General features: G+C 46.6%; 1 protein-coding gene across 8 annotated transcripts in view; it reads left to right on the plus strand.

The window, feature by feature from the left end:
* Window positions 1–27,003, plus strand: part of fat3a (FAT atypical cadherin 3a) — a 241,524-nt gene that overhangs the window by 67,400 nt on the left and 147,121 nt on the right. For all 8 annotated transcript variants that reach the window (XM_049725613.2, XM_049725605.1, XM_049725607.1 and 5 more), the window contains one exon: window positions 20,356–23,682. In XM_049725613.2, the coding sequence (XP_049581570.1) occupies window positions 20,373–23,682 (3,310 nt within the window). In that variant the 5' untranslated portion in view covers window positions 20,356–20,372. The remainder of the gene's footprint in view (window positions 1–20,355; window positions 23,683–27,003) is intronic.

The following is a 27,003-nucleotide window of genomic DNA, read 5'->3' on the forward strand; positions in this document are numbered from 1 at the left end:
TTCCCGGTGGAAGAAAGCCATATCAAGAACCCAGTCCAACCCAGCGGCGCCTGGAAAACAGACTTTAAACCGATGATGATGATGATGATGATGACTAAAGATACAACAAACATTTTGCAAACTTATTACTACAGCATCTGTGCAAACACAAAAATCCTGATAAATAATGTTGAAGGCACGAAGTTGCAGTTGGTTGGTGATAGTGGATTATGAACCCCACTTCTATGGTCAGCTGGGGTTGCTCCATGTGACCCCTAAAAACACGAACATCATAAAAAAAAAAAAATACAAATTGAGTACATAGTTTTGTTGTACACATATAGAATTTCTGCTAATACATAACATGCACATCCATATATTAGAAGGGAAAATAATTAACCCCATTCTAGCTTACTGCTTTTGTAGTCTATAAAACAAATTCATGGGTCACAGTATACTGGAGGCTGAGAGACATTTGTAATAAACATACATTTGTGTGTTTTACCCACAATGATTATTTAATGTAACCAGACATGAAGCCATTTCGGGCTTAGTGGTTAGAACAGAACCACTAAGCATTTGAAGCAGGAGCAGCTGACTCCAATGTTTGTAATGCAAGCGGACATCGAACATGAGCATGACTTCCCAAATCTGATTGTCCAACCGGGTGGATTCGGGATTCTACAAACGGCAATTTTCTGTAATTCTTTCATACTTGAAAGAAAAACGGCGGGAGTGAATAATCTTGATATGTTTTGTAAAAGCTATTATCAAACCAAACCTGGCATCAGACCCACTCTCAAAAAGTGATTATTTAGCATGCCAAATGGGGCGTGAGATTGTGAGTTGATTCTGAGTCAGAGAAGTACCTGCGTGCTATTAAATTCTTGAGAGTCCCTAAAAATACAATATATAAGAGTAATAGGACATTTAAATCTTTTGCGGCCTTCCATCCTTGGCAGTGACATTGTAATTTATGACTGTGAGGCTGACACACACACACACACACACACACACACACACACACACACACACGCACACGCACACGCACACGCACACGCACACGTACACGCACACGTACACGCACGCACGCGCGCGCGCACGCACGCACACACACACACACACACACACACACACACACACACACACACACACACATTGTTAATCAAATAGTGCTGGTACAAGGACAAAATGGAAGCAGTGAATGAAGCGGTGTCACGCACTCTTCCTCCCCCATCCAGCTGCCGTGGAACATGAGAACGCCTGTGTTTACCCAGAAAAACGTTCTGAAAAAGAGGAGAGAGAGAGAATAAGCTGAGGAGAACAAATGCTTTGGTAGAGGAGGCGGTCTTAAGCAGAAAAGATCTGTGCAAAATCACTTACCTACCCTGCAAAGCAGAGGGATGGAAGAAGTATGGCAGTGAAATAATGGGCTCTTACTCTTAACAAAAACATGGGTTTGATTTCACACTTATTTAAGATGACTTTCTCATTATCCCCATTTCACTTAACAATCATCTCAAAACAGTAATTTAATTTTAGTCTTATTATCAGGAATACTAAATTGATTAGATTTAGGTTTTCTTCAGGATTATTTCCACCACATACTGTATGTGCAATGGCGGATGAGAGATTTACAGCTGGACAAAAGACGAAATAAAAATATTTTGGTCTCCATTTCTCTCCATTTGTTGCTCTCCGTGTACCATCAGTGTATTTATAGCTAGTTTTGTGCAGTATTGTGTAGTGTAGTGTAAAACATAAGCCCCCTTTAATTATCTAGGGAACTAGAGTATGAGTACCAGTACATTTATAAATTTGCAAAGGAAAACTGTTTATTCTGGGTTCTAGGGATTTAAAACAACTGTGACGGATTATTCAAGCTTGTTTGTTTATTATTTCTTTGCTTCAGTGTATCGGGGTTGCTCAGATGAAGCCAGCTGCTCTAAAAGAACATAAGCGAGAACAATTCCCGATGGTAATGTGACCCTCCTCATATTAAACACGTCTTGTGATTTTAATTAAGTCTGCACCTCATCTCTTTCAAAAAATAATGACCTTATGGTATTTAAAAATACTCATCTAAAACACACTTCTTGGGATTGGGTATAAAAACAAACTTTGAGACGTCACTGAAGACTTGTATATCAGAATGACGAGAAGTGAAAGATGAAGCGTTTGCCAATGTTTGTCCCTTCTTGCAGTGAGAGAAATGGGTTAATTGCTGTTTCATTATCACCAATGTCTGCCTGCTTCTTCAGTGTAGGAGGGAATGGTGAGAGCAACAGGTGGGAATTGGTGCAGGATTTAATAGAACAAAACAAATGAAGAGAAGAGCTGCAATGTAAAGGAGCTACAGTTTAGAAGAGGGACATAGGAGAGGATGGCAGAAAGTGTCATGGACTTGGTTGATTTGGTTTGTGATTTGGAGATTTGTTTCCTGTTTTTCACGTGTTCTTTTGTGCTTTTATCTTGTTAGTTTAATGTAATTCTCTCGTGTTCATTTACCTTTCAAGTCCTTGTAGGTTCGTTTTGTCTTTGTCTTGGACACATTCTCTTCTCACTGTTGGTTATATGCTCAGAGTTCCAAGCTGTTTTACTCGTCTTTTGTTTTTACTCTTTTGATTTTGGATTTTTGTTGATTCTATATTGTGATCATCTCAGTACCTTGTTGTGCCTTTTTGTTTCCCCTTTATTAAACTGCCCACTACTGGCTCGCTTCCCTGCATTAGGATTGTCAATCCTGCCACAACCACCACAGAAATAAGTTCAATCAAACATCTAGGCTTATAAGCAGTGGCTGGATTCTCCAAAATGAATGATCAATCAGACCTACGCAAAGAAGCAAAGAATGTGAAGATTAGGAATCAGCAATAAAAGAGCAGATACGAAAAATTAAAAAGGCCTTATCAAAGAGAGAATGATTTTGTGTATGTAGCTGGCATGATTGCTGATTAGGTGAGTTGGTCGGGGGGGTGTTGAATACGATCAACTATTCTGCATTGGCAGTGCTCACAGAGCTGACCACAGGTCGCATGGAAATGAAAATCAATGAATCCTCCTTTGGCCTTTAGAATATATACGTAACTGGGAGGCAAAATGAAATTACAGAAATATTTCATGTCAATCATGTTACCTACATGCTGCATCAAACTGAGTGACCATCAAACAGTAGAATACTAATGAGTCCTAATTAATAATTAATCTCATGTTCAAGGGAAAGTACAACACACATGCATGAATGTATGCACGCGTGTACGCACACACACGCACACACACACACACACACACGCACACACGCGCACACACACACGCACACGCGCACACGCACACACACACACACACACACACACACACACATACAGATCACCGGGATCGGTTCCCGTTGTGACAGTGTGGATGTGGGTGTAAATGGTTGCCTGGCGACCAGTTTGGGGTGTAGTCCGCCTTTTGCCCGACGTCAGCTGGGATAGGCTCCAGCACCCTCCACAACCCTGAACGGGATAAGAGATGTTTAAAATGAATGAACAGGAGTTCTTTGTTTGGAATCACTTCTTTCTTTCTGAAGATTGATTGAGGATATGGTGGAATGACAAGGGTCCTTAATGTACAGTGGTTATAAAAAGTCAACACATCTCTGCTCAAATGCCAGGTTTTTGTGCCATAAAAAATTATATCAGTATACATAATTCCCTCAAAATAAATAATTTCCCCAATTCCACTATTGACATGACCTATAACGATCCATGCATGTTGTTGCTAGTTCTACCTACGTGCATTTACCACAAATGTGAGGAGCGTCTGTATTGTTATGAATGAATGTGAAGTGGGAAACTTTTTTTTTTATGATTTTCTTTCACAGAAGATATTTCCCTGGATCAGAATGATCAAATTAAGCAATGAATTAGAAAAGAAACACACATACCGTATTTTTCGCACCATAAGGCACACTGGATTATAAGGCGCTGTCACGGTCGGGTGGAGCATGGAACAGGACGACCAAGTGCAGCTTGGACCAGGGTTTATTGAAGCAACTCAAAAGGCAAACTGACATGACTTAACAAACAATAACTTGACTGACCGGGACGTGAAACAAGAAGACAGCAGGACATGACGGCATCAAGACAGTACGACAACACCGAACGACAGCAACCAACACGACACCAACCAATGATCCGACAGGGAGTGAGGGGCAGACAGGACTTATATACATGACAGGTTAACGAGAGGCAGGTGGGAATAATCACACTGATCATGGACACACAGGAGGGGAGGGGCGAGCACACAGACAGAAACCAAGACAACAGACACATAGTGGAGCAGTTGGGGACGAGACGTGACACAACCCCCCCCACAAGGGACGGCTCTCGACGTCCCAAAAAAAAACAACTAGGGGAACCGAACTGCACTCGGGCGGCGACTTGGGGGACAGAACCGCACTCTGGCGGCGACTTTGGGGGCAGAACCGCACTCTGGCGGCGACTTGGGGGACAGAACCGCACTCTGGCGGTGACTTGGGGGACAGAACCGCGCTCGGGCGGCGACTTAGGGAACAGAACCGCGCTCGGGCGGCGACTTGGGGAACAGAACCGCGCTCGGGCGGCGACTTGGGGAACAGAACCGCACTCGGGCGGCGACTTGGGGAACCGAACCGCACTCGGGCGGCGACTTCGGGGACAGAGCCGCACTCAGGCGGCGACTTCGGGGACAGAACCGCACTCGGGCGGCGACTTCGGGGACAGAACCGCACTCAGGCGGCGACTTCGGGGAACAGAACCGCGCTCGGGAGGCGACTTGGGGAACAGAACCGCGCTCGGGCGGCAACTTGGGGAACAGAACCGCGCTCGGGCGGCGACTTGGGGAACTGAACCGCGCTCGGGCGGTGACTTGGGGACAGAACCGCAATCGGCGGAAACTCGGGGAAACACAACCGCACTCTGCGGCGACTCGGGGAAACAGAACCGCAATCAGCGGCATACGAAAGTCAGCGCCGCAATCGGCGGCATTTAAAAGTCCAGATCGCGATCAGCGTCCATCGGAAGGCGGAGCTGTGGCAGCAGCATGAGCCACCACGCGCCACAGCAGTGGGAGTGGGGCCAGGGACGATCGCGGGTCCGGCACAGCTGGCTTGAAATCTGGCGACGCCCGCAGGTCCTGCAACGCTGGGATGGAGCCCGATGGTGGCCGCGAGTCTGATGGCGCCGGGAGGCACTCCGATAGCGGCCGCGGGTCCGGCGTCGCGACAGCGAAGTCCGATGACGGTCGCAGAGGCGATGGTGCCGGGAGGAACTCCGATGGCGGCCGCGGGTCCGGCGTCGCGGCAGTGAAGTCCGATGACGGTCGCGGAGCCGATGGCGCCGGGGGAGAATTCCGATGGCGGCCGTGAGTCCGGCGTCGCTGGAGCAAGATCCGATGGCAGCTGCAAGCCCATGGCGCTGGAACAAGCTCGGACGACGATCGGGCGTCGCAGCGGGAGCTGGTGGTGGAGGGGGGTCCAAGCGCTGGTCGTTGTGATGGTCGGATCATTCTGTCACGGTCGGGTGGAGCATGGAGCAGGACGACCAAGTGCAGCTTGGACCAGGGTTTATTGAAGCAACTCAAAAGGCAAACTGACATGACTTAACAAACAATAACTTGACTGACCGGGACGTGAAACAAGAAGACAGCAGGACATGACGGCATCAAGACAGTACGACAACACCGAACAACAGCAACCAACACGACAGCAACCAATGATCCGACAGGGAGTGAGGGGCAGACAGGACTTATATACATGACAGGTTAACGAGAGGCAGGTGGGAAGAATCACACTGATCATGGACACACAGTAGGGGAGGGGCGAGCACACAGACAGAAACCAAGACAACAGACACATAGTGGAGCAGTTGGGGACGAGACGTGACAGGCGCACCCTCATCACATTTTTTATTTTAGAAATGATTTCATATATAGGCCGCCCCTGTCACGTCTCGCCCCCAACTGCTCCACTATGTGTCTGTTGTCTTGGTTTCTGTCTGTGTGCTCGCCCCTCCCCTCCTGTGTGCCCATGATCAGTGTGATTGTTCCCACCTGCCTCTCGTTACCTGTCTCGTATAAAAGTCCTGTCTGCCCCTCTCTCCCTGTCGGATCATTGTTATTGGTATTGGTATTGGTATTGTTATTGGTTTGGTTTTGGTCATTGGTTTTGGTTCCTGTCGTTCGGTGTGTTGTCCTGTCTTGGTGCCGTCATGTCCTGCTGTCTTGTTTCACGTCCCGGTCAGTCAGTCAAGTTATTGTTTGCTATGTCATGTCAGTTGCCTTTTGAGTTCCGCCAATAAACCCTGGTCCAAGCTGCACTTGGTCGTCCTGCTCCATGCTCCGCCACCCTACCGTGACAGAATGATCCGACCATCACAACGACCAGCGCTTGGACCCCCCTCCACCACCAGCTCCCGCTGCGACGCCCGATCGTCGTCCGAGCTTGTTCCAGCGACGTCGGACTCACGGACACCATCGGAGTTCCTCTCGGCACCATCGCCTCTGCGACCGTCGTCGGACTTCGCTGCCGCGACGCCGGACCCGCGGCCGCCATCGGAGTGCTTCTGGCGGCAGCGGCTTTGCGGCCGCGATCGGACTCTAGTGCCGCGACGCCGGACCCACGGCCGCCGTTGGAGTGCCTCCCTGCGTCATCAGACTCACGGCCGCCATCGGGCTCCACCCCAGCGTCGCAGGACCCGCGAACGTCGCCAGACTTCCAAGCCAGCTGCGTCGGACCCGCGATCGTCCCTGGCTCCACTCCCACTGCTGCGGCGCGTGATGGCTCTTGCCGCTGCGCAGAGCCCCGCCTTCCGAATGTCGCCGATCACTGTACGGACTTTGTGAGTGGCCGCCGATCACGGTACAGACTTCCGGAGTCGCCGCCAATTGCCGTACGGACTTCCTGAGTGGCCGCCGATTGCGGCACTGACTTTTGTATGCCGCTGATTGCGGTTGTGTTTCCCCGAGTCGCCGCGGAGTGCGGTTGTGTTTCCCCGAGGTCCCCGCCCGAGTGCGGCTCTGTCCCCTAGGTCCCCGCCCGAGTGCGGCTCTGTCCCCTAAGTCCCCGCCCGAGTGCGGCTCTGTCCCCTAGGTCCCCGCCCGAGTGCGGCTCTGTCCCCTAGGTCCCCGCCCGAGTGCGGCTCTGTCCCCTAGGTCCCCGCCCGAGTGCGGCTCTGTCCCCTAGGTCCCCGCCCGAGTGCGGCTCTGTCCCCTAGGTCCCCGCCCGAGTGCGGCGCTGTCCCCTAGGTCCCCGCCCGAGTGCGGCTCTGTCCCCTGGGTCCCCGCCCGAGTGCGGCTCTGTCCCCTAAGTCCCCGCCCGAGTGCGGCTCTGTCCCCTAGGTCCGCGCCCGAGTGCGGCTCTGTCCCCTAGGTCCCCGCCCGAGTGCGGCTCTGTCCCCTAAGTCCCCGCCCGAGTGCGGCTCTGTCCCCTAGGTCCCCGCCCGAGTGCGGCTCTGTCCCCTAGGTCCCCGCCCGAGTGCGGCTCTGTCCCCTAGGTCCCCGCCCGAGTGCGGCTCTGTCCCCTAGGTCCCCGCCCGAGTGCGGCTCTGTCCCCTAGGTCCCCGCCCGAGTGCGGCTCTGTCCCCTAGGTCCCCGCCCGAGTGCGGCTCTGTCCCCTAGGTCCCCGCCCGAGTGCGGCTCTGTCCCCTAGGTCCCCGCCCGAGTGCGGCTCTGTCCCCTTGGTCCCCGCCCGAGTGCGGCGCGGTTCGGTTCCCCAAGTCGCCGCCCGAGTGCGGCGCGGTTCGGTTCCCCAAGTCGCCGCCCGAGTGCGGCGCGGTTCGGTTCCCCAAGTCGCCGCCCGAGTGCGGCGCGGTTCGGTTCCCCAAGTCGCCGCCCGAGTGCGGCGCGGTTCGGTTCCCCAAGTCGCCGCCCGAGTGCGGCGCGGTTCGGTTCCCCAAGTCGCCGCCCGAGTGCGGCGCGGTTCGGTTCCCCTAGTCGCCGCCCGAGTGCGGCGCGGTTCGGTTCCCCTAGTTTTTTTTTTTTTTTGGGACGTCGGGAGACGTCCCTTGTGGGGGGGGTTCTGTCACGTCTCGCCCCCAACTGCTCCACTATGTGTCTGTTGTCTTGGTTTCTGTCTGTGTGCTCGCCCCTCCCCTCCTGTGTGCCCATGATCAGTGTGATTGTTCCCACCTGCCTCTCGTTACCTGTCTTGTATAAAAGTCCTGTCTGCCCCTCTCTCCCTGTCGGATCATTGTTATTGGTATTGGTATTGGTATTGTTATTGGTTTGGTTTTGGTCATTGGTTTTGGTTCCTGTCGTTCGGTGTGTTGTCCTGTCTTGGTGCCGTCATGTCCTGCTGTCTTGTTTCACGTCCCGGTCAGTCAGTCAAGTTATTGTTTGCTATGTCATGTCAGTTGCCTTTTGAGTTCCGCCAATAAACCCTGGTCCAAGCTGCACTTGGTCGTCCTGCTCCATGCTCCGCCACCCTACCGTGACAGCCCCGGATTAAAAGGTGCATAAAATAGAAGCTATACTGTAACAAACTGAGGTTGACTAGGGTTGCGGTATGCATCTACTAGCCAATAACCAATGAGCCCTCTGTAAACAATCGCGTTTCTCAAACTATCTCCTATAAAATGATCGGAACTGACTAAAGTTCGATCTAACACATTGGTACTGCTTAATTATGTTTCTCTTCCATGTCGATCCGTAAATTTACTCGAAACATTAACGGCGCAGCCTATTTTGAAATGAAATAGCCTCGTGCGTATAGCAGCTATCATTATAGCATTAGCCACCCGCAAACTCCCATGAGCCTCAGCTCGCAGACTCCCATGAGCCTCAGCAAAGTGTCGTGGCAGACCCCTGTAAACAATCACGTTTCTCAAACTCTCTCCCATAAAAGTGATCGGAACCGACTAAAGACTGATTTAACACACAGGTGCTGCTTATTTATGATTCCGTTGGCTATTGATCCGTAAACGTACTCGAAAACATTAACGGAACAGCTTATTTTGAAATGAAATAGCCTCGCGGGTACAACAGCTATTCAGTGACGCCCCCTGACCATAGTTGCCGTAATGCTGGGAAGCGATGCAACCTTGTAATTTACTAGTCGTACTAAAACGTACTGAAGCATTTTGGCAGAGTGCTGTGTACAACCAGTATGGATCAACAAATTCATCAATTGATCCATATACAAGGCGCTCTGTATTATAAGGCGCACTGTGGGTTTTTGAGTAAATTTTAAGTTTTTAAGTGCGCCTAATAGTGCGGAAAATACGGTAATTAAAAACACCTGGATCAGAATTTGCCCACGTTATTATGAAAGAACACTGCTCTTCAATAGAGCACTTGTGCTTTAGGAATTGACTGGCTCATCTGTGCCAGCCTGTCCCAATTTGTACATTCTGGTCTACCACCAGTCCGCAGGCCAACTTCTTACAGTCTGGCCCAAAAGTCTTAAACTGTGTACGGTGTGACACAGCTATGCACAATAGGAGGGGAGTTGAACAGAGTGACTCGGCTGCTCTGGTAATTGCTCATCTATTACTCTGGGCCAGATTACGTATACACCAAGGACATAAGCACTGGCACTGGCATTCACAGCCTGCTGCCTAATGGATATTTGTGTATGTGTGTGGGAGTTGCACCCTGCACTCTCATTTATTATATACAAACCGTTATTTTTGCTGCTGATACGCCTGGGCTATTTTACATTAGTAAAAACCATTTGTGCAAAATATGACATGTGTAATATTGTTGAGCCGCACTCCTTTGCCAGTCTGATACTTGCGGTGTAACTTTTGATTTTATATATATAAAATGATGATTAGAAAATACAGTGGGGGAAATAAGTATTTGACCCCTTGCTGATTTTGCAGGTTTGCCCACTTACAAAGAATGCAACGATCTACTATTTTAATCATATGTACATTCTAACAGTGAGAGGCAGAATCCCAAAGAAAATTCCAGAAATTCACATCATATGAATTTATAAAAATTGATAACCGTCTGATGAGAAAAAACAAGTATTTGAACCCCTGGACAAACAGCAAGTATTCTGGCTCCTACAAGCCAGTTAGTCTTTCTTTAAGACACAGCCCCAATCCCAACCATTTATCTACATCAAATACACCTGCCTCACCTCTTTACCTGTATGACACCTGTCAACACCCAAACAACCAGCATCCAACATCACCACCATGGGAAAGACCAAAGAGCTTTCTACGGACATCAGGGACAAGATTGTTGATCTGCACAAGGCTGGGATGGGCTACAAGAGAATCGGAAAGCAACTTGGAGAGAAAAGATCAGCTGTCGGTGCAGTTATCAGGAAATGGAAGAAGCACTACACCACCGCCAACCTCCCTCGGTCTGGGCCTCCACACAAGAGCTCACCTCGTGGGGTCTCCCTGATCATGCGAATGGTGAGGAATCATCCCAAAACCACAAGGGGGGAACTGATGAATCAACTGAAGGCAGCTGGGTCCACAGTTACAAAAGAAACGGTTGGTAACACACTACGCCGTCATGGATTGAAATCCTGCCGCGCACACAAGGTCCCCCTGCTCAAGAAGAAACATGTACAGGCCCGCATGAAGTTCGCCATTCAGCACCTGGACGACTCAGAAGAGGCCTGGAATAAGGTGATGTGGTCAGACGAGACCAAAATAGTACTTTTTGGCCTCAACTCAACTCGTCGTGTTTGGAGGGCAAAGAACACCGAGTACAACCCAAAGAACACCATCCCCACCGTCAAGGATGGTGGTGGCAACATCATGCGTTGGGGGTGCTTTTCAGCCAAGGGGACGGGACAACTCCATCGTATTGAGGGGAGGATGGACGGGGCCATGTATCGTAGAATTCTGGACCAACATCTCCTTCCCTCAGTGAGAGAGCTGAAGATGGGTCAAGGATGGGTGTTTCAGCACGACAACGATCCTAAGCACACCGCCAAAGAGTGGCTGAAGAAGAAGCACATCAAGGTTCTGGAGTGGCCTAGCCAGTCTCCAGACCTGAATCCAATTGAAAATCTTTGGAGGAAGCTTAAAATTCGAGTTGCCAGGCGACAACCTCGGAACCTGAATGATTTGGAGGCTGTCTGCAGGGAGGAGTGGGCCAACATCCCTGCCGAAATGTGCACAATGCTTGTCACCAACTATAAAAACCGTTTGACATCTGTGCTGGCCAATAATGGCTTTTCTACAAAATATCAACATGCTGTTTGTCCAGGGGTTCAAATACTTGTTTTTCCTCATCAGACGATTATCATCCATCCATCCATCTTCTTCCGCTTATCCGGGGTCGGGTCGCGGGGGCAGCAGCTTTAGGAGGGACTCCCAGACTTCCCTCTCCCCAGCCACTTCATCCAGCTCATCCCGGGGGATCCCAAGGCGTTCCCAGGCCAGCTGAGAGACATAGTCTCTCCAGCGCGTCCTGGGTCGTCCCCGGGGTCTCCTACCGGTGGGACATGCCCGGAACACCTCCCCAGGGAGGCGTCCAGGAGGGATCCTGATAAGATGCCCGAGCCACCTCATCTGGCTCCTCTCAACGTGGAGGAGTAGCGACTCTACTCCGAGTCTCTCCCGGATGACCGAGCTTCTCACCCTATCTCTAAGGGAGAGCCCGGACATCCTGCGGAGAAAACTCATTTCGGCCGCTTGTATCCGAGATCTCGTTCTTTCGGTCACGACCCATAGCTCGTGACCATAGGTGAGGGTAGGAGCGTAAATCGACCGGTAAATTGAGAGCTTTGCCTTTTGGCTCAGCTCTCTCTTCACCACAACGGACCGGTACAGGGTCCGCATTACTGCCGACGCTGCACCGATCCGCCTGTCGATCTCACGCTCCATCCTCCCCTCACTCGTGAACAAGACTCCAAGATACTTGAACTCCTCCACTTGGGGCAGGATCTCATCCCCGATCCGGAGAGGGCATTCCACCCTTTTCCGATCGAGGACCATGGACTCGGATTTGGAGGTGCTGACCCTCATCCCGACCGCTTCACACTCGGCTGCGAACCGTTCCAGCGAGAGCTGGAGATCACGGCCTGAAGAAGCCAACAGCACCACGTCATCTGCAAAAAGCAGAGACGCGATGCTGAGGTCCCCAAACCGGACCCCCTCAACGCCTCGGCTGCGCCTAGAAATTCTGTCCATAAAAATTATGAACAGAATCGGTGACAAAGGGCAGCCTTGGCGGAGTCCAACCCTCACTGGGAACGAATCCGACTTACTGCCGGAAATGCGGACCAGACTCTGGCATCGGTGATACAGGGACCGAACCGCCCTTATCAGTTGGCTCGGCACCCCGTACTCCCGAAGCACCCTCCACAGAACCTCCCGAGGGACACGGTCGAACGCCTTCTCCAAGTCCACAAAACACATGTGGACTGGTTGGGCGAACTCCCATGCACCCTCGAGGATCCTGCCAAGGGTGTAGAGCTGGTCCACTTTTCCACGGCCAGGACGAAAGCCACACTGCTCCTCCTGAATCCGAGGTTCGACCTCCCGACGGACCCTCCTCTCCAGCACCCCTGAATAGACCTTACCAGGGAGGCTGAGGAGTGTGATTCCCCTGTAATTGGAACACACCCTCCGGTCCCCCTTCTTAAAGAGGGGAACCACCACCCCAGTCTGCCAATCCAGAGGCACTGTCCCCGATGTCCACGCAACGTTGTAGAGGCGTGTCAGCCATGACAGCCCCACAACATCCAGAGCCTTTAAGAACTCAGGGCGGATCTCATCCACCCCCGGGGCCTTGCCACCGAGGAGTTTTTTAACTACCTCAGTGACTTCGACCCCAGAGATTGGAGAATCCGCCTCAGAGTCTCCAGGCCCTGCTTCCTCAATGGAAGGCGTGTAGGTGGAATTGAGGAGGTCTTCGAAGTATTCTCCCCACCGACTCACGACGTCCCGAGTCGAGGTCAGCAGCACGTCATCCCCACTGTAAACAGTGTTGACGTTGCACTGCTTCCCCCTCCTGAGACGCCGGATGGTGGACCAGAATTTCCTCGAAGCCGTCCGAAAGTCATTCTCCATGGCCTCACCAAACTCCTCCCACGCCCGGGTTTTTGCCTCAGCAACCGCCGAAGCCGCGTTCTGCTTGGCCATCCGGTACCTGTCAGCTGCCTCCGGAGTCCCGCAGGCCAAAACGGCCCGATAGGACTCCTTCTTCAGCTTGACGGCATCCCTTACCGCCGGTGTCCACCAGCGGGTTCGGGGATTGCCGCCACGACAGGCACCAACGACCTTACAGCCACAGCTCCGGTCGGCCGCCTCAACAATGGAGGCGCGGAACATGGTCCACTCAGACTCAATGTCCCCCGCCTCCCCCGGGACGTGGGAAAAGCTCTGCCGGAGGTGGGAGTTGAAGCTCTTCCTGACAGGAGATTCTGCCAGACGTTCCCAGCAGACCCTCACAGAGCGTTTGGGTCTGCCAGGTCCGACCGGCATCTTCCCCCACCATCGGAGCCAACCCACCACCAGGTGGTGATCAGTTGACAGCTCCGCCCCTCTCTTCACCCGAGTGTCCAAAACATGCGGCCGCAAATCCGATGACACGACTACAAAGTCGATCATCGAACTGCGGCCTAGGGTGTCCTGGTGCCAAGTGCACACATGGACACCCTTATGTTTGAACATGGTGTTCATTATTGAAAATCCGTGTCGAGCACAGAAGTCCAACAATAGAACACCGCTCGGGTTCAGATCAGGGGGGCCGTTCCTCACAATCACGCCCTTCCAGGTCTCACTGTCATTGCCCACGTGAGCATTGAAGTCACCCAGTAGAACGATAGAGTCCCCAGAAGGAGCGCTCTCCAGCACTTCCTCCAGGGACCCCAAGAAGGGTGGGTACTCTGAGCTGCTGTTTGGTGCATAGACACAAACAACAGTCAGGACCCGTCCCCCCACCCGAAGGCGGAGGGAGGCTACCCTCTCGTTCACCGGGGTGAACCCCAATGTGCAGGCGCCCAGCCGGGGGGCAATAAGTATACCCACACCTGCTCGACGCCTCTCACCGTGGGCAACTCCAGAGTGGAAGAGAGTCCAGCCACTCTCGAGAGGGCTTGTACCGGAACCCAAACTGTGTGTGGAGGCTAGTCCGACTATATCTAGTCGGAATCTTTCTGCCTCGCACACCAGCTCGGGCTCCTTTCCAGCCAGAGAGGTGACATTCCATGTCCCAAGAGCCAGCTTCTGCAGCCGGGGATCAGACCGCCAAGGTCCCTGCCTTTGGCTGCCGCCCAGCTCACATTGCACCCGACCCCTTCGGCCCCTCCCACAGGTGGTGAGCACATGGGAAGGGGGACCCACGTTTCCATTTCGGGCTATGCCCGGCCGGGCCCCATGGGCGAAGGCCCGGCCACCAGACGCTCGCCTTCGAGCCCCGCCTCCAGGCTTGGCTCCAGAGGGAGGCCCCGGTGACCCGCGTCCGGGCGAGGGAAAACAAAGTCCATTTATGTTTTTCATCATAAGGGGCTTGGGTGAGCCGTGCTTTGTCTGACCCCTCACCTAGGACCCGTTTGCCATGGGTGACCCTACCAGGGGCATGAAGCCCCCGACAACATGGCTCCTAGGATCATAGGGGCACGCAAACCCCTCCACCACGATAAGGTGACGACTCGCGGAGGGGAGACGATTATCAATTTTTATAAATTCATATGATGTGATTTTCTGGAATTTTCTTTGGGATTCCGTCTTTCACTGTTAGAATGTACATATGATTAAAATTATGGATCGTTGCATTCTTTGCAAGTGGGCAAACCTGCAAAATCAGCAAGGGGTCAAATACTTATTTCCCCCACTGTACCTGTATACAATGTTTTTCTTCATTTGGAAGTTTCTTCACTTTCTTACCACCCTCTCAGTTCTACCTCCTTCACAAGCAAGGAGATTAAACACTCCTGGCTGAGAGTGGCGAGAGACTTGATCCCTCACTGACTTCCCACAATTAGCACTGATTGTGTTCAATGTAGTGCCTAGCCAAGCTTGAAGCAGCTCTCCCACAAACTGAACTTGATCTTATTTTCACCTGCAGCAGCTTTTTGCTGAAAGACAACACACAGAAAAAGTATTATCTCTACACCAGAAATGCAGCTTCACAATTTTTTTTTTTTTTTACATTTGTTTACATCGAAGGATTTTCCTATCTCCTCAGTTGGCAAGCAGCATGTTGGTTCCTTGGCCCCAGGACATTGAATTACAGAATACAATTTTCTTGTGAAAACAGGACACTATGATTGGGGGTTCTATTATTGATTTAACTAAAAACTCAACAAAGGTTTATGACTTATATAAACGTATATGAGTTGAACAGATAAGACACATTGCAACTGTTTGTCTCAGAGATGGCTTTTGATTAGGCATTGAAACTGAACTTTTGGTGCCTGACCTATTTTCTGTTCGTGTGTTGTGTGTGTGTGTGTGTGTGTGTGTGTGTGTGTGTGTGTGTGTGTGTGTGTGTGTGTGTGTGTGTGTGTGTGTGTGTACTCAGTCTTTCTTTTTCTTTTGCTTTCTTTCCCTCACATAGAAGCAAAACAAACATTTATGCACATACTGGCTCAAGCCAAATCAACATTTTCAAAAAATGATTTTAATTGGACTTACTATTAATCATCTGGGTATTTGCCATGCTCAATCTTTTGAAACGGTTGTGAGGCAAAGAAAAAAGAATAACAGAGTAATTGAGTTTGTCCTTGGCCCAATGGATGTCATTCTGCTGATTGATGTGTTAAACAGAGATGACAGTCATGGTTTCAGGCAGTCTTGTGGGTGCAGTTCTTTCTCTGTATGGATGAGATAATGCACACTCCATTTTTTTGCTTTTGTTTGTTTTCTCCTCTAGCTTTAGTGTTCTTTATTCCATCCACCAATCTGCTTTCTTGCACTCTTTCCAGATAGCTTGAGCTTTGATCATCACAGTAGGGATCCAAAACAAGCCAGTTTTTCATTCTGCAAAGAAAAATTTGGCAGTGAGATACACTAAAGGACAAATTATATAAAAATAATTTCTATGAAGCATGTTGTCCTTCTTTGTAGAGTTGGTGCAGTGATGGTGTTGATGCTTGAATCTCATTGCAGTCATGCATAAAATCTTACATGTTGTGACTGCAAAACAGAGCATTGGTTAGCTAGACGGATGGATGAATCCATGCATCCATCTGTCCATATATCCAGGAAAGATATGTTTTTTTCCTGGCTCCAATTGAGGCAGTGATGGAACTTCTGTAATCTAGTAATTCATACACGTGTGTATGCCACATCCCCCACTGGCTTGCACGAACATGTAAATTACAAATTCGTACATTCATTTTATTTTTATTTGTCATTTTATTACATATAACATATAAATACAGTAACTGTTGCGATTACGTTAGGTGTACAGTTAAATTACTTCCATTTCCGTTACAAAATTCACAGTAAAAGATTTAAGATTTAAATCTTAAAAGATTTTAAGATTTAAGATGCCTGTTGTTAATTTGTAAAATGTCCTCATGTGGTCCTCTTAGTCCAGTGCAGTGCTCTCCCTAAAAGGTAAAGACACAATGAAATATCTATTTTGACAACCAGTTGCATTTTTGTCACTTTTAGAGTAAAATGTTATATTAGAAGTCTTCTTATTTTCCTTTTTTCTTTTTCTTATTCTGTTGCTGACTTATAGCTAGCTGTCAATACAGTTAACGGTATTCAGCCTGTATGTAATCTGTCAGCAGCAAGTGACTACTTCACAGTATCACAATGCATCTGGCAGACACTGTATTGCACAGAATGTCTGAGGAATATTAATTTAATAAGCCACTGCTGATCAAAACTGCTGGATTTATTTTTGTTACAATTATTGTAACACTAATGTAAAAAATGGACACAAAAACACCAATACATCACTTCGTTGCCTTTGTGCCTATGAAGAATTGTTTTGTTTCTGGTAAAACGTACAGTTCCAAAACAATACAAACAAAATGAGCAGTTAGAATGATTAGTGATTCAATTTCATTCAATTAAGTAACAGCCGGCTTCTGTACTGGGCTCTTCATGCACTTTTGTCAGCATGTCAACTTGTAACAAAGGCAGTGAAAACAGAAACCCATGTCACTGGATGCCTGTCTTTCTGATAACACATACTCTATGTGAGCAAGATGTCTGGGCCACCAGAAGCGACAGTAACTCATCTAGGGTGTTGAGGCGGTTGGTTTTTACACACAATTCAAATCCAATCAGCTGAGGATAAAAAGCTAATGAGAGGGTGTTTAGGACTAACAGTAAGAGGGGCTCCTTAGTGGAGAGAATATTTTTCTGTCGTTGTCCATGTGGTGTGAGTGTGTGTTGTGTGTGTGCGTGTGTGTTTGTGTGTGTGTGTGCGCGCGTGTGCGTGTGTGTGTGTGTGTGTGTGTGTGTGTGTGTGTGCGTGTGTGTGTGTATGTGTGTGTGTGTGTGCGCGCGTGTGTGCGTGTGTGTGTGTGCAAGCATACATTTTAATGCGTGTCAGCTTTGGCTTGTGACATTACATGTATAGAAAAAAAGTATGTACTTATGTCAGAACTGTGTGTGTGAGTGGCAATGCATTAACAAGCAATATAAAAAAAACACACGCATTTTGTGTGTATATATATATATGTATATATATATATATATATATATATATATACATATATATATATATGTATGTACACACACACACGCATACACACACGCACACACACTATCTGTTCTGCGTCACAAGCGTGCTGGAGCCTATTCCAGCAGTCATCGGGCAGTGGGGGGGGGGGGGGGGGGGGACACCTTGAACTGGTTGCCAGCCAATTGCAGGGCACACGGAGACGAACAACCATCTGCACTCGCACTCACACCTAGGGGCAATTTGGAGTGCTCAATCGGCCTACCAAGCATGTTCCCAGGGAAAACCCACGCAAGCAATGGGAGAACATGCAAACTCCACACAGGGAGGGCCGTAGGTGGAATCAAACTTTGAAATCGAACCTTTGAACTGTGAGGCGGACGTGCTAACCAGTGTGCCACCGTACCCCCCCTGTGTGTGTGTGTGTGCGTGCGTATGAGCGTGTGCAGTTTTTGCTCAGCTCTAATATACAAACGCACAGACTACTTGGTAAAATATCTGATCTCAACAGAAATATTTTAAGTGTTGAGCAGAGCAGCTTGTAGGATACATGTGTTCGGCATCAAACTACTCCTTTCTACTTTCAAAGCAAGCCCCTGTGGCAAAACTATAAACGTGTACAGTATAGGGGTTGCAGGAATGAATCTTGGTGGCCACTAGTGTGTTTGTATGGTGTCAAACCAGAGGGAATACTTTGCCTCTGTGTTTATAGTTATTCAAAGTATGGCTATCTCTGGGGTAGTATAGTATCATAACTCATAATAAACAACAGACTAAACTCATTCACATCTGACTTTAAACAAACAGTAGCGGCAAGGCAGGATGTCACTCCTCTCATAAGCATACACCACATGTACAAGGTGTTCTGTGAATTGCTTTTATAAACAATGACAGCCTTCCATTGTATTTCATTGAAACATAATAATTCAGGTGTCCACGCAGTTTCTGAGATAACATTCAATGTGTGAAAATATGGACGTGGCTACACTTAACAAGTGAACTCAAAGCAACGGATTTAAAATAGACATTAGATGAAGTAGTATACTGTATTTGCATAAAACAGCAATGTGTACCATGTGGAGCACTTCCTTCAAATATTACCTTCTCTCCACTCTTTTTTTTTTGTTTTGTTTGTCACTGTTATCCAAACAATTAACACTGGTGGCATAGACTACAACGGAAACAGTGTTAAGAGCTCATTCACAAACTGCTAAGGCAGTATCAGGAGCAAATGGACCTTCACTATCTTCCTAAAGATAATGGGGCAAGGTTATACGGTAATCGTGGATTGCAACCTTCAAGTTGAGAGCTGTTGAACGAATGTGCCCAAATATTATGTACTGTTCTGCTAAATTCACAATTTAACTAAAACATTGAGGTATTAGCATCATGGTGGAACCTGTGTTTAAGAGAATTACATCTACATATTAAAGAAGACATTTTATGCCCATAATTTAAAACAGTTGCCAAGTGTCTTAATAACATGTCTATGGCATTAGTTTTCCAAAATACCTTTAAATTGCATTTTCTTTACCTTCTAAATTGAGTTTATTGTGTTATCCTTGTCATTCTTGTTGCTACGTACATCTTTGTCGCAATTAGCAAACCTGCTATTTTGCATGTTGTCTGGGATGGGTTGAGTCATCACAAGACTGCTTATCTATTAGGTCTCACTTCGCTATATTTTTTTTTTAACAAAAATGGACTGACCTAGTAAAAGTGACAGAGATTTCTTTCAGACACTTTTCACAGTAAAGTTCCAAAATGCCTCTCTTCCCATTCCCAAACCCCATGACCACTCAACCTCCTCACTGACTGAAGTTGATATTCTGATGACAGTTTAGGGTCAGATGAAAATTGCAGGGTTCTTCATCTTCATTTCACTGGTGTATATTCGAAGCTGACTTCCCTGGATGATTTGACTTATATTTAAATGTTGACTTCGTAGTCAGTTTGCATTGCTTCCACAGAGGTGGTTTTTGGCCAGGCAGGCAAAACCAAACAAACATTAAGAGGTCAAGAGTGTTGTGCAAGACAATAAAATGTTGCTTTTGTAACAGTAATATGTACATGAGCCTATATGTGGCTGTGAATCTTATATTTGTACTTGGCAATATGTTATTATAAGTATGCTTTCTTGTCCCGCCCAATATAAACTGTATGTATCCCTTGCGGTGGAAAGTGCCAAATCATCAAGTTGAAGACTTGTGTGGCTCTCCTTTGACCACAACATGACATTTACCGGATCAGGCCTGTCTTCCTAAGACTAGCTTTGCACATATTTGCGGTTACATTTTTTTCTTTTAAAAAGAGAACATACTCTGAACACATTAACTTGTTCAAAACCATATCCCATTGCCTCTGGAACTATTACATGGTTTTGAGTCTACAGTTTCCGCGTATTTGAGGAAAATGATTATGATAGGGTCATGATGAAGTAGCCCATCATTTAGTCCTATGCAGTTATTTTCTTCAGTGTTTGTTTTGGTGATGTTACACTTATCTTGCTAGCCATATAATTATTTTGTTCCTGCTCAAACCGCCTGTGGTTTTTATAAAACTTGCAACTGATGGTCATTGTTTTGTAACCGCAAAAGGATGATGTCAGACCTCATTTTGGTTAGGGTTAGGATTCCCCAAGAAACGTGCACTCGCTGTCTCCCCCTCCCCACATCCAATCAGTCTTGTGGTCTACTGGATAATTAGTCGCCCATGAGAGTAGAGCTTTCAAAGGTCAAATTCTGGTTCCTTTTGTCGCAGTAAATCTCTCTCACTGTGATCATCTGTATTTTTCTGTTTCAGGATGGAGTGATGATGGGATGGATGTGAATATGGGCCAGTGGGCAGGCATGCGTGCCCCTTTGCTCGGCCTCATCTCGCTGCTGCTGTTGTTTCTCTTCAAACCACCACCCTGCTGCGGCCAGAACACCCAAGGGGCCCCTCCAAATACACCTCATTTTGGTTTCACTCACCCTGTGTACCATGCCACAGTCTATGAAAATTCAGCTGCTCGCACCTATGCCAACAGTAAAATTAAAATGGGCATCCACCTGGCACAGCGCTCCTGGGAGATTCGCTACAGAATCACATCAGGAGATGATGAGGGTTTTTTCAAAGCTGAGGAGTATGTGCTGGGCGACTTCTGCTTCTTGCGCATGAGAACCAAAGGTGGCAATGCTGCCATCTTAAACAGAGAAATACAGGACAACTATGTTTTGACAGTCAAAGCCTCCATTAAGGGAGAGGCGCTACTCGAGACCTGGGCTAAAGTCAGCATCCAAGTCTTGGATATGAATGATCTTCGTCCATTGTTTTCCCCCACCACTTACTCTGTGACCATAGCAGAAACCACCCCACTCAGGACTAGCATAGCACAAGTTACGGCTACCGATGCTGACATCGGCTCCAATGGGGAGTTTTACTATTTTTTCAAAGAAAAACGAGAGCTTTTTGCAGTGCATCCAACAAGTGGTGTTGTGTCCCTCAGTGGAAAGCTCAATGTTGAGGAACAAAGCCGGTATGACTTGGAAATACTGGCAGTGGACCGCGGCCTGAAGCTTTATGGAAATAACGGAGTCAGTAGCACGGCCAAACTCTTTGTCCATATTGAGCGCGTAAATGAGCATGCACCCCTTATCAAAGTGATCTCCCACAACCCCTCTTGGCTTGATAAAAACTCAGTGTATGCCATAGTCACCGTTGAAGACCCAGATGAAGGTTTAAATGGTAATGTAGACTCTGTAGTCATAGTTGGAGGAGACCTCTCTGATCAGTTTTACATTGAAAGAGCTGATGAAGGCGAGTTTGTCATAAAGGCCTCCGAGACAATTAACTGGGAGACTTACCCACATGGCTGCAACCTCACACTACAAGCTAAAGACCGAGGCAACCCACCAAAATTCTCTGCTGTCAAAGTTGTCCATGTTGTCGTTAACAACCAACCAATAGTGGATATCAAGTTTGAGCATGAGTTTTATGATGTTAATTTGAGTGAAATAGCACCACCAGGTACAATTGTACAGGCTGTGAAAATAAAACCAGAGCCAGATGATGCAGAATATATCTTGATACCCTCCGCAGATTCCACATTTTTTCAAATAAATACTATAACAGGAGTCATCTCCACCACTCGTTGGTTTACCCAGGTAGCTCAGAATGTATTTAACCTGGAGATTATGGAAATTGATAGTGAGCTCAAAGTTAAAGTCCAGATTTCTATTGAGGATGCCAACGACAATACGCCAACATTTACTCAGTCCTTTTACAAGGCTTTTGTCAACGAGAGTGTACCAGTTGGGACCACTGTATTAACTGTTTCTGCAATTGATGTGGATAAAGGAGAAAATGGATACATAACTTACAGTATTTCCAGTCTTGTGACACTGCCATTCAAAATTAATCAGTTCTCTGGTGTCATCAGCACCACAAAAGAGTTGGACTTTGAATCATCGTCAGAGAGCTTCATGTTTGTAGTCAGAGCATCTGACTGGGGCTCACCTTATCGGCGAGAAAGTGAAGTAAATGTTACTATTCAGCTGGAGAATACCAATGATAACCAGCCCTTGTTTGAGAAAGTAGCATGTCAGGGTGTGATCTCCAGAAACTTCCCAATGGATGAAGTCATCACAACAATGTCCGCTATTGATATTGATGAGTTGGATCTAGTAAAATATAAAATAATTTCAGGTAATGAATGGGGGTACTTTGACCTCAACCCTGATTCAGGAGTCCTTGCATTGAGACAGCCCTTGGCCACAGCCAATCCAAAGAATGGTGTCTTCAGTCTCAAAATAACTGCCACAGATGGTGAGAATTTTTCTGAACCCATGTTTGTTAACATTTCACTTGTTCATGGGAAATCTTCTCCCAAAGGATTTAATTGCAAGGAAACAAGGGTAGCTCAAAAATTAGCAGAGAAATTACTCAAAAAGTCAAAAATAAGCAACAAGCCCAAAATAGAGGAAGATTTTATTGACCTTTTTTCTGTCAATCGGCAAATGCCCCAGTTTGAAAGCTCTTTTCCTGCTGATATCTCTGTGGTTGAAGATCTAATGGTAGGCTCAAGTGTTTTCCAGATTAATGCTTACGATGGGGACACGGGTTTCAATGGCCGCCTTATTTACTCGATTTCAGATGGGAATACTGATAGCTGTTTTACAATTGAAATAGAGACAGGTCTTATTCGCGTCTTTCTTCCCATGGACAGAGAAAAAAGAGATCGTTATCTCCTCAACATAACCATCTATGACCTTGGCCTGCCACAGAAAGCTGCCTGGCGGTTGCTTACTGTCTACATCACGGATGCTAATGATAACGCACCTCGGTTTTTACAAGAAGGAGGTTATAGAATTGTCATACCTGAAAACACAGCCATAGGGACAGATGTCATTCAAGTGGAGGCCATTGACAAAGATCATGGACTTAATGGGGAAGTCTTCTACTCTTTTCTGACCAGCACAACCCACTTTGGTATCAACTCCACAAATGGCATAGTATATGTTGCTGGGCAACTTGACAGGGAGTTTGGCTCTACTTTATTTTTGAAAATTGAGGCTCGAGACAAGGCAGATAAAGGGAGCCAGAGGTTTTCTGTAACCTCATTAAAAGTCATACTGGAAGATGTAAATGACTGTCCTCCACTCTTTATCCCAACTGTGTACAAAGCCAGGGTTTTAGAGGATCTCCCAGTCGGAACACTTGTGGCCTGGATAGAGACCCAAGACTTAGATCTCGGTTTGGGTGGCCAAGTCCGCTACTCTTTAGCCAATGACTACAACGGATGGTTTGAGATAGACAAAGTAAGCGGAGCTATTCGTCTGACCAAGGAGCTAGACTATGAGACCCAGCAGATCTACAACCTCACTGTTCGGGCCAAAGACAAGGGGAAACCAGTTTCTCTTCTCTCTGTCACCTTTGTGGAGGTAGAGGTCCTGGATGTTAATGAAAACCTCTATACGCCATACTTTTCCCAGTTTGCCTTGTCAGGATTAATTAAAGAAAACGCACGTATTGGATCTACCCTTCTGCAAGTCAGTGCTAATGATGAGGATGATGGCAGAGATGGAGAAATACAATATTCTATTCGAGATGGGAGCGGACTCGGACGGTTTGCCATTGATGAAGAAACAGGTAGGATTTCTTTGAAAATTATACATTGTAGCCATGCTTTTGATAGGATTCATTTGTTTTAACCTCCTTTGTCTGAGAAGAAATCAAGCTCTAATTTTGTGCTCTGTGCAAATCTTGCACAACGCGTGGCCTCAATCTGTGCAGAGGCCAACTAGACCAAGTTCTGGTATTTTTATCTTGCTTTATGTATCACTGTGGATATGAACCTAGCTGAGTTGCAAGACCTCCGTAGGCGTGTGATATAAAGTTGGCAATGGAGATCACAGCTCTGTGAAGAAGGCACTTGAAGACTACCTTAAAAGCCGATTGTTCATGTCTGTTTTTGAGCGCCGCATAACCCCCCTCCCCCACCCCCACTTTCTCTTATTCCTGCGATTTGCTAGGGGCTATAAAAAACTATAACAATGACATTAATAATTATGCATGAATTATGCAAGGAACTGATTTCTACAATGATTCATAAGGTTTGATGTCCTCTGCCGTCATCCTTATGAATGAAATATGATCTATCCTCTGTATAAACATCCCAAGTGGGAAGGTTGTGACTAAATTAAATGAAAAATAAAAAGTCATAGCAAAACACTATTGGGGTGCTCACCTGTATTGGAGTGCACGCTTGTACACTAATACAATTACCGTGATATAAATACTCGTTGTGCTTGTCCCGAGGTGATGACCAAGAGTGTGAAGGCTAGGATTTATCGCTCTTGTTAACTGAGCTGTGGCAGGTCTCATAAATCAGCTCGAAGCTGTTAAAAAACCCTATAAATGTAATTACAACTTAAAACAAAAATTATCCACGTCCACACACACAAGCACTCACATCAGCACATATAATCAAGCCAGTTTTTTAAAACACAATAATTACGTATAAAGTCATTCACTAATATTGTGGTGTGTTCAACATTTGGGCAAAGCGTATTTGACATTAATTTGGGAAAAAAAAGTTATATACAGTAATCCCTCGCTACATCGCGGTTCGTTTGTCACGGTTTCACTACATTGCGGATTTTTTTTCCAAATTAAAAAAAAATGTAAAAGTCAAAATAAAACTTCTAAATTGAGGAATTATGGCACGTAACTTGCCCACACACCAGCATAAGGCAAGGAGTACCCACACAATTGCAGTGCGTACACTTGTACCTTTTTATAAAAAATTCTTATAATAATAAGAGTTCTAAAAACATATTTACAGTGTTGTACTTTGGTATAGAAAAATTGTTATAATAATAAAAGAGTTCTAAAAACATATTTACAGTATGTTCACTTGTACCTTGTTATAAAAAAATTGCAATAATAAAAGTTGTTCTAAAAACATATTTACAGTATGTGTTAAGAATTCACCATGTTATTTATGTTATTCAGCCGTGCTTTGATTTGAGGTAGGGTGATTTATTTTGAAGGCCGTTTTCAGGCGATACCACTTCCTGTTTAACGTTCGTGTACATATGTCGGTTACAGTGGTACAGGAGTCATTGACGATGTAAGTGGGTCTCCTAACAAGTGAAATGAACAATCACCTGTGTCTAACCTTTAGGACAATCTAGTATTGCTCCAAATGTTCGTTTACATTTATTTAGAGCAGGGGTGGGCAGTTAATTTTTACAAGAGGCCACATGAAAAACCTGAGTTGTGTCAGAGGGCCACACCTACGATAACTTAAACCTGCTCAATTTTCTTCCATTGTAAAATGCACTCAATTATTTTTTTTAAATAGTTGGTACTGGTAATTAGAAGAATATAATTATTCTGTTTATATTTATATTAAGCTATGTGAAATTGTGGTGTAAAGGTCAAATAAAAAAAACAATGATTAATCAGTACAATTTATTCTTAACTTCTTTAACTTTGCCTCAAATGACAAAGCCGCTCTATCTCTGGGTGTGAAGTTTGATAAAAAGTTTTTTTTTTTAAATTACGATTGGCCTCATGCGGGCCGGACAGGGACGCACAAGGCCTGCGGGCCGTAATTTGCCCAGGTTTGATTTAGAGGTCCGTTTTCACGTGTTAGCACGATCATGAATTAGCATCTTTCCGCTAACTCGTTAGCCTGCCCAGTACTTATTGTTAAGATGTTACACGCACACACGTACAATATTTATACTTTTAATATTTATACAAAATTTTCAGTATGTTATTTATACTATTAATGTATTATTTCCATGTTGTTTACTCGTCTGATTTGAAAACGAGTTATTTGTCAGTTTGTTTTGTAGCTTTTACTGTATATAATATGAGGTGCTCATACATTTATTTGGGTTGACAGTCATAATTGCCCTCCGAAAGACGTTATGACTACAATGTGGCCCGCGAAAAAAATGAGTTTGACACCCCTGCTCTAGAGTATAAGTCGCACCCCCGGCCAAACTATGAAAAAAACTGCGACTTATAGTCCGGAAAATACGGTACAGACATATGCAGATGTTTTTGCCAAATTTCTCGATAATGATTAGCACTGATATTACTATGAGTTCGGTAAAAATAAACCTTTTTCTCTTAAGAAAAACCAACATATCAATCTTGAAGGATGTGGAAAGTTTTTTTTTTTTTATTAGAGCATACTGACAATCATCAACATGAACAAAGTCAGCAATAAATACGAATTAATTGAACTAACATTGCACTGCAATGTTTCCAGTGAATTGGCACTCTGCAAAAGCTGCCCTTGGTCACAGATTCTGTTCATAAACTTTATGGACACAATTTCTAGGCTCAGCTGAGGTGTTGAAGGGGTCCAGTTTGGTGTCAATAGCAATGCATCTCTATTTGCAGGTGATAAGGTACTCTTGCCTTCCTCAAGCCACAATCTCCAGCCGTCTCTGGAGTGGTTCACAGCAGAGTGTCAAGTGGTTGGGATGAAAATCAGCACCTCCAAATCTGGGACCCGTGGGTCTGAGTCGGAAAAGAGGGGCATGCCCTCTGTAGGTTAGAAAAAAAATGCTGTATTAAGTAGATGAGCCTTGTTCACAAGTGATGGGGGAATGGGGCGGGAGATTGACGAGTAGATCGACAGGCCGATTGGTGCAGCTCTTGATTTACCGATCAATCTACCCTCACCTATGCGTATGTGCGTGCTTGAACAGATTATTTGAGAGACATGTGTCTCGAGTTACAAACGTGGTGTGTGTGTGTGCGTGTGTGCGTGTGGGTGCGTGTGTGTACATTTGTTAAAGAGCTATCAACAAATGCGCAAACATTTCCTCCAAAGCCTAACCTTCCTATGCTATGCCTCCACCCACTAAGTTCAGTTGAATGCTCCTCACATCAAGACTCTTAAACACTGTGTCACCGCTCCTGTTTTAGGTGACAGAATGATAGAAA

The sequence above is a fragment of the Syngnathus scovelli genome, chromosome 7 (genome assembly GCF_024217435.2).
Source record: "Syngnathus scovelli strain Florida chromosome 7, RoL_Ssco_1.2, whole genome shotgun sequence".
Taxonomy (NCBI): domain Eukaryota; kingdom Metazoa; phylum Chordata; class Actinopteri; order Syngnathiformes; family Syngnathidae; genus Syngnathus; species Syngnathus scovelli.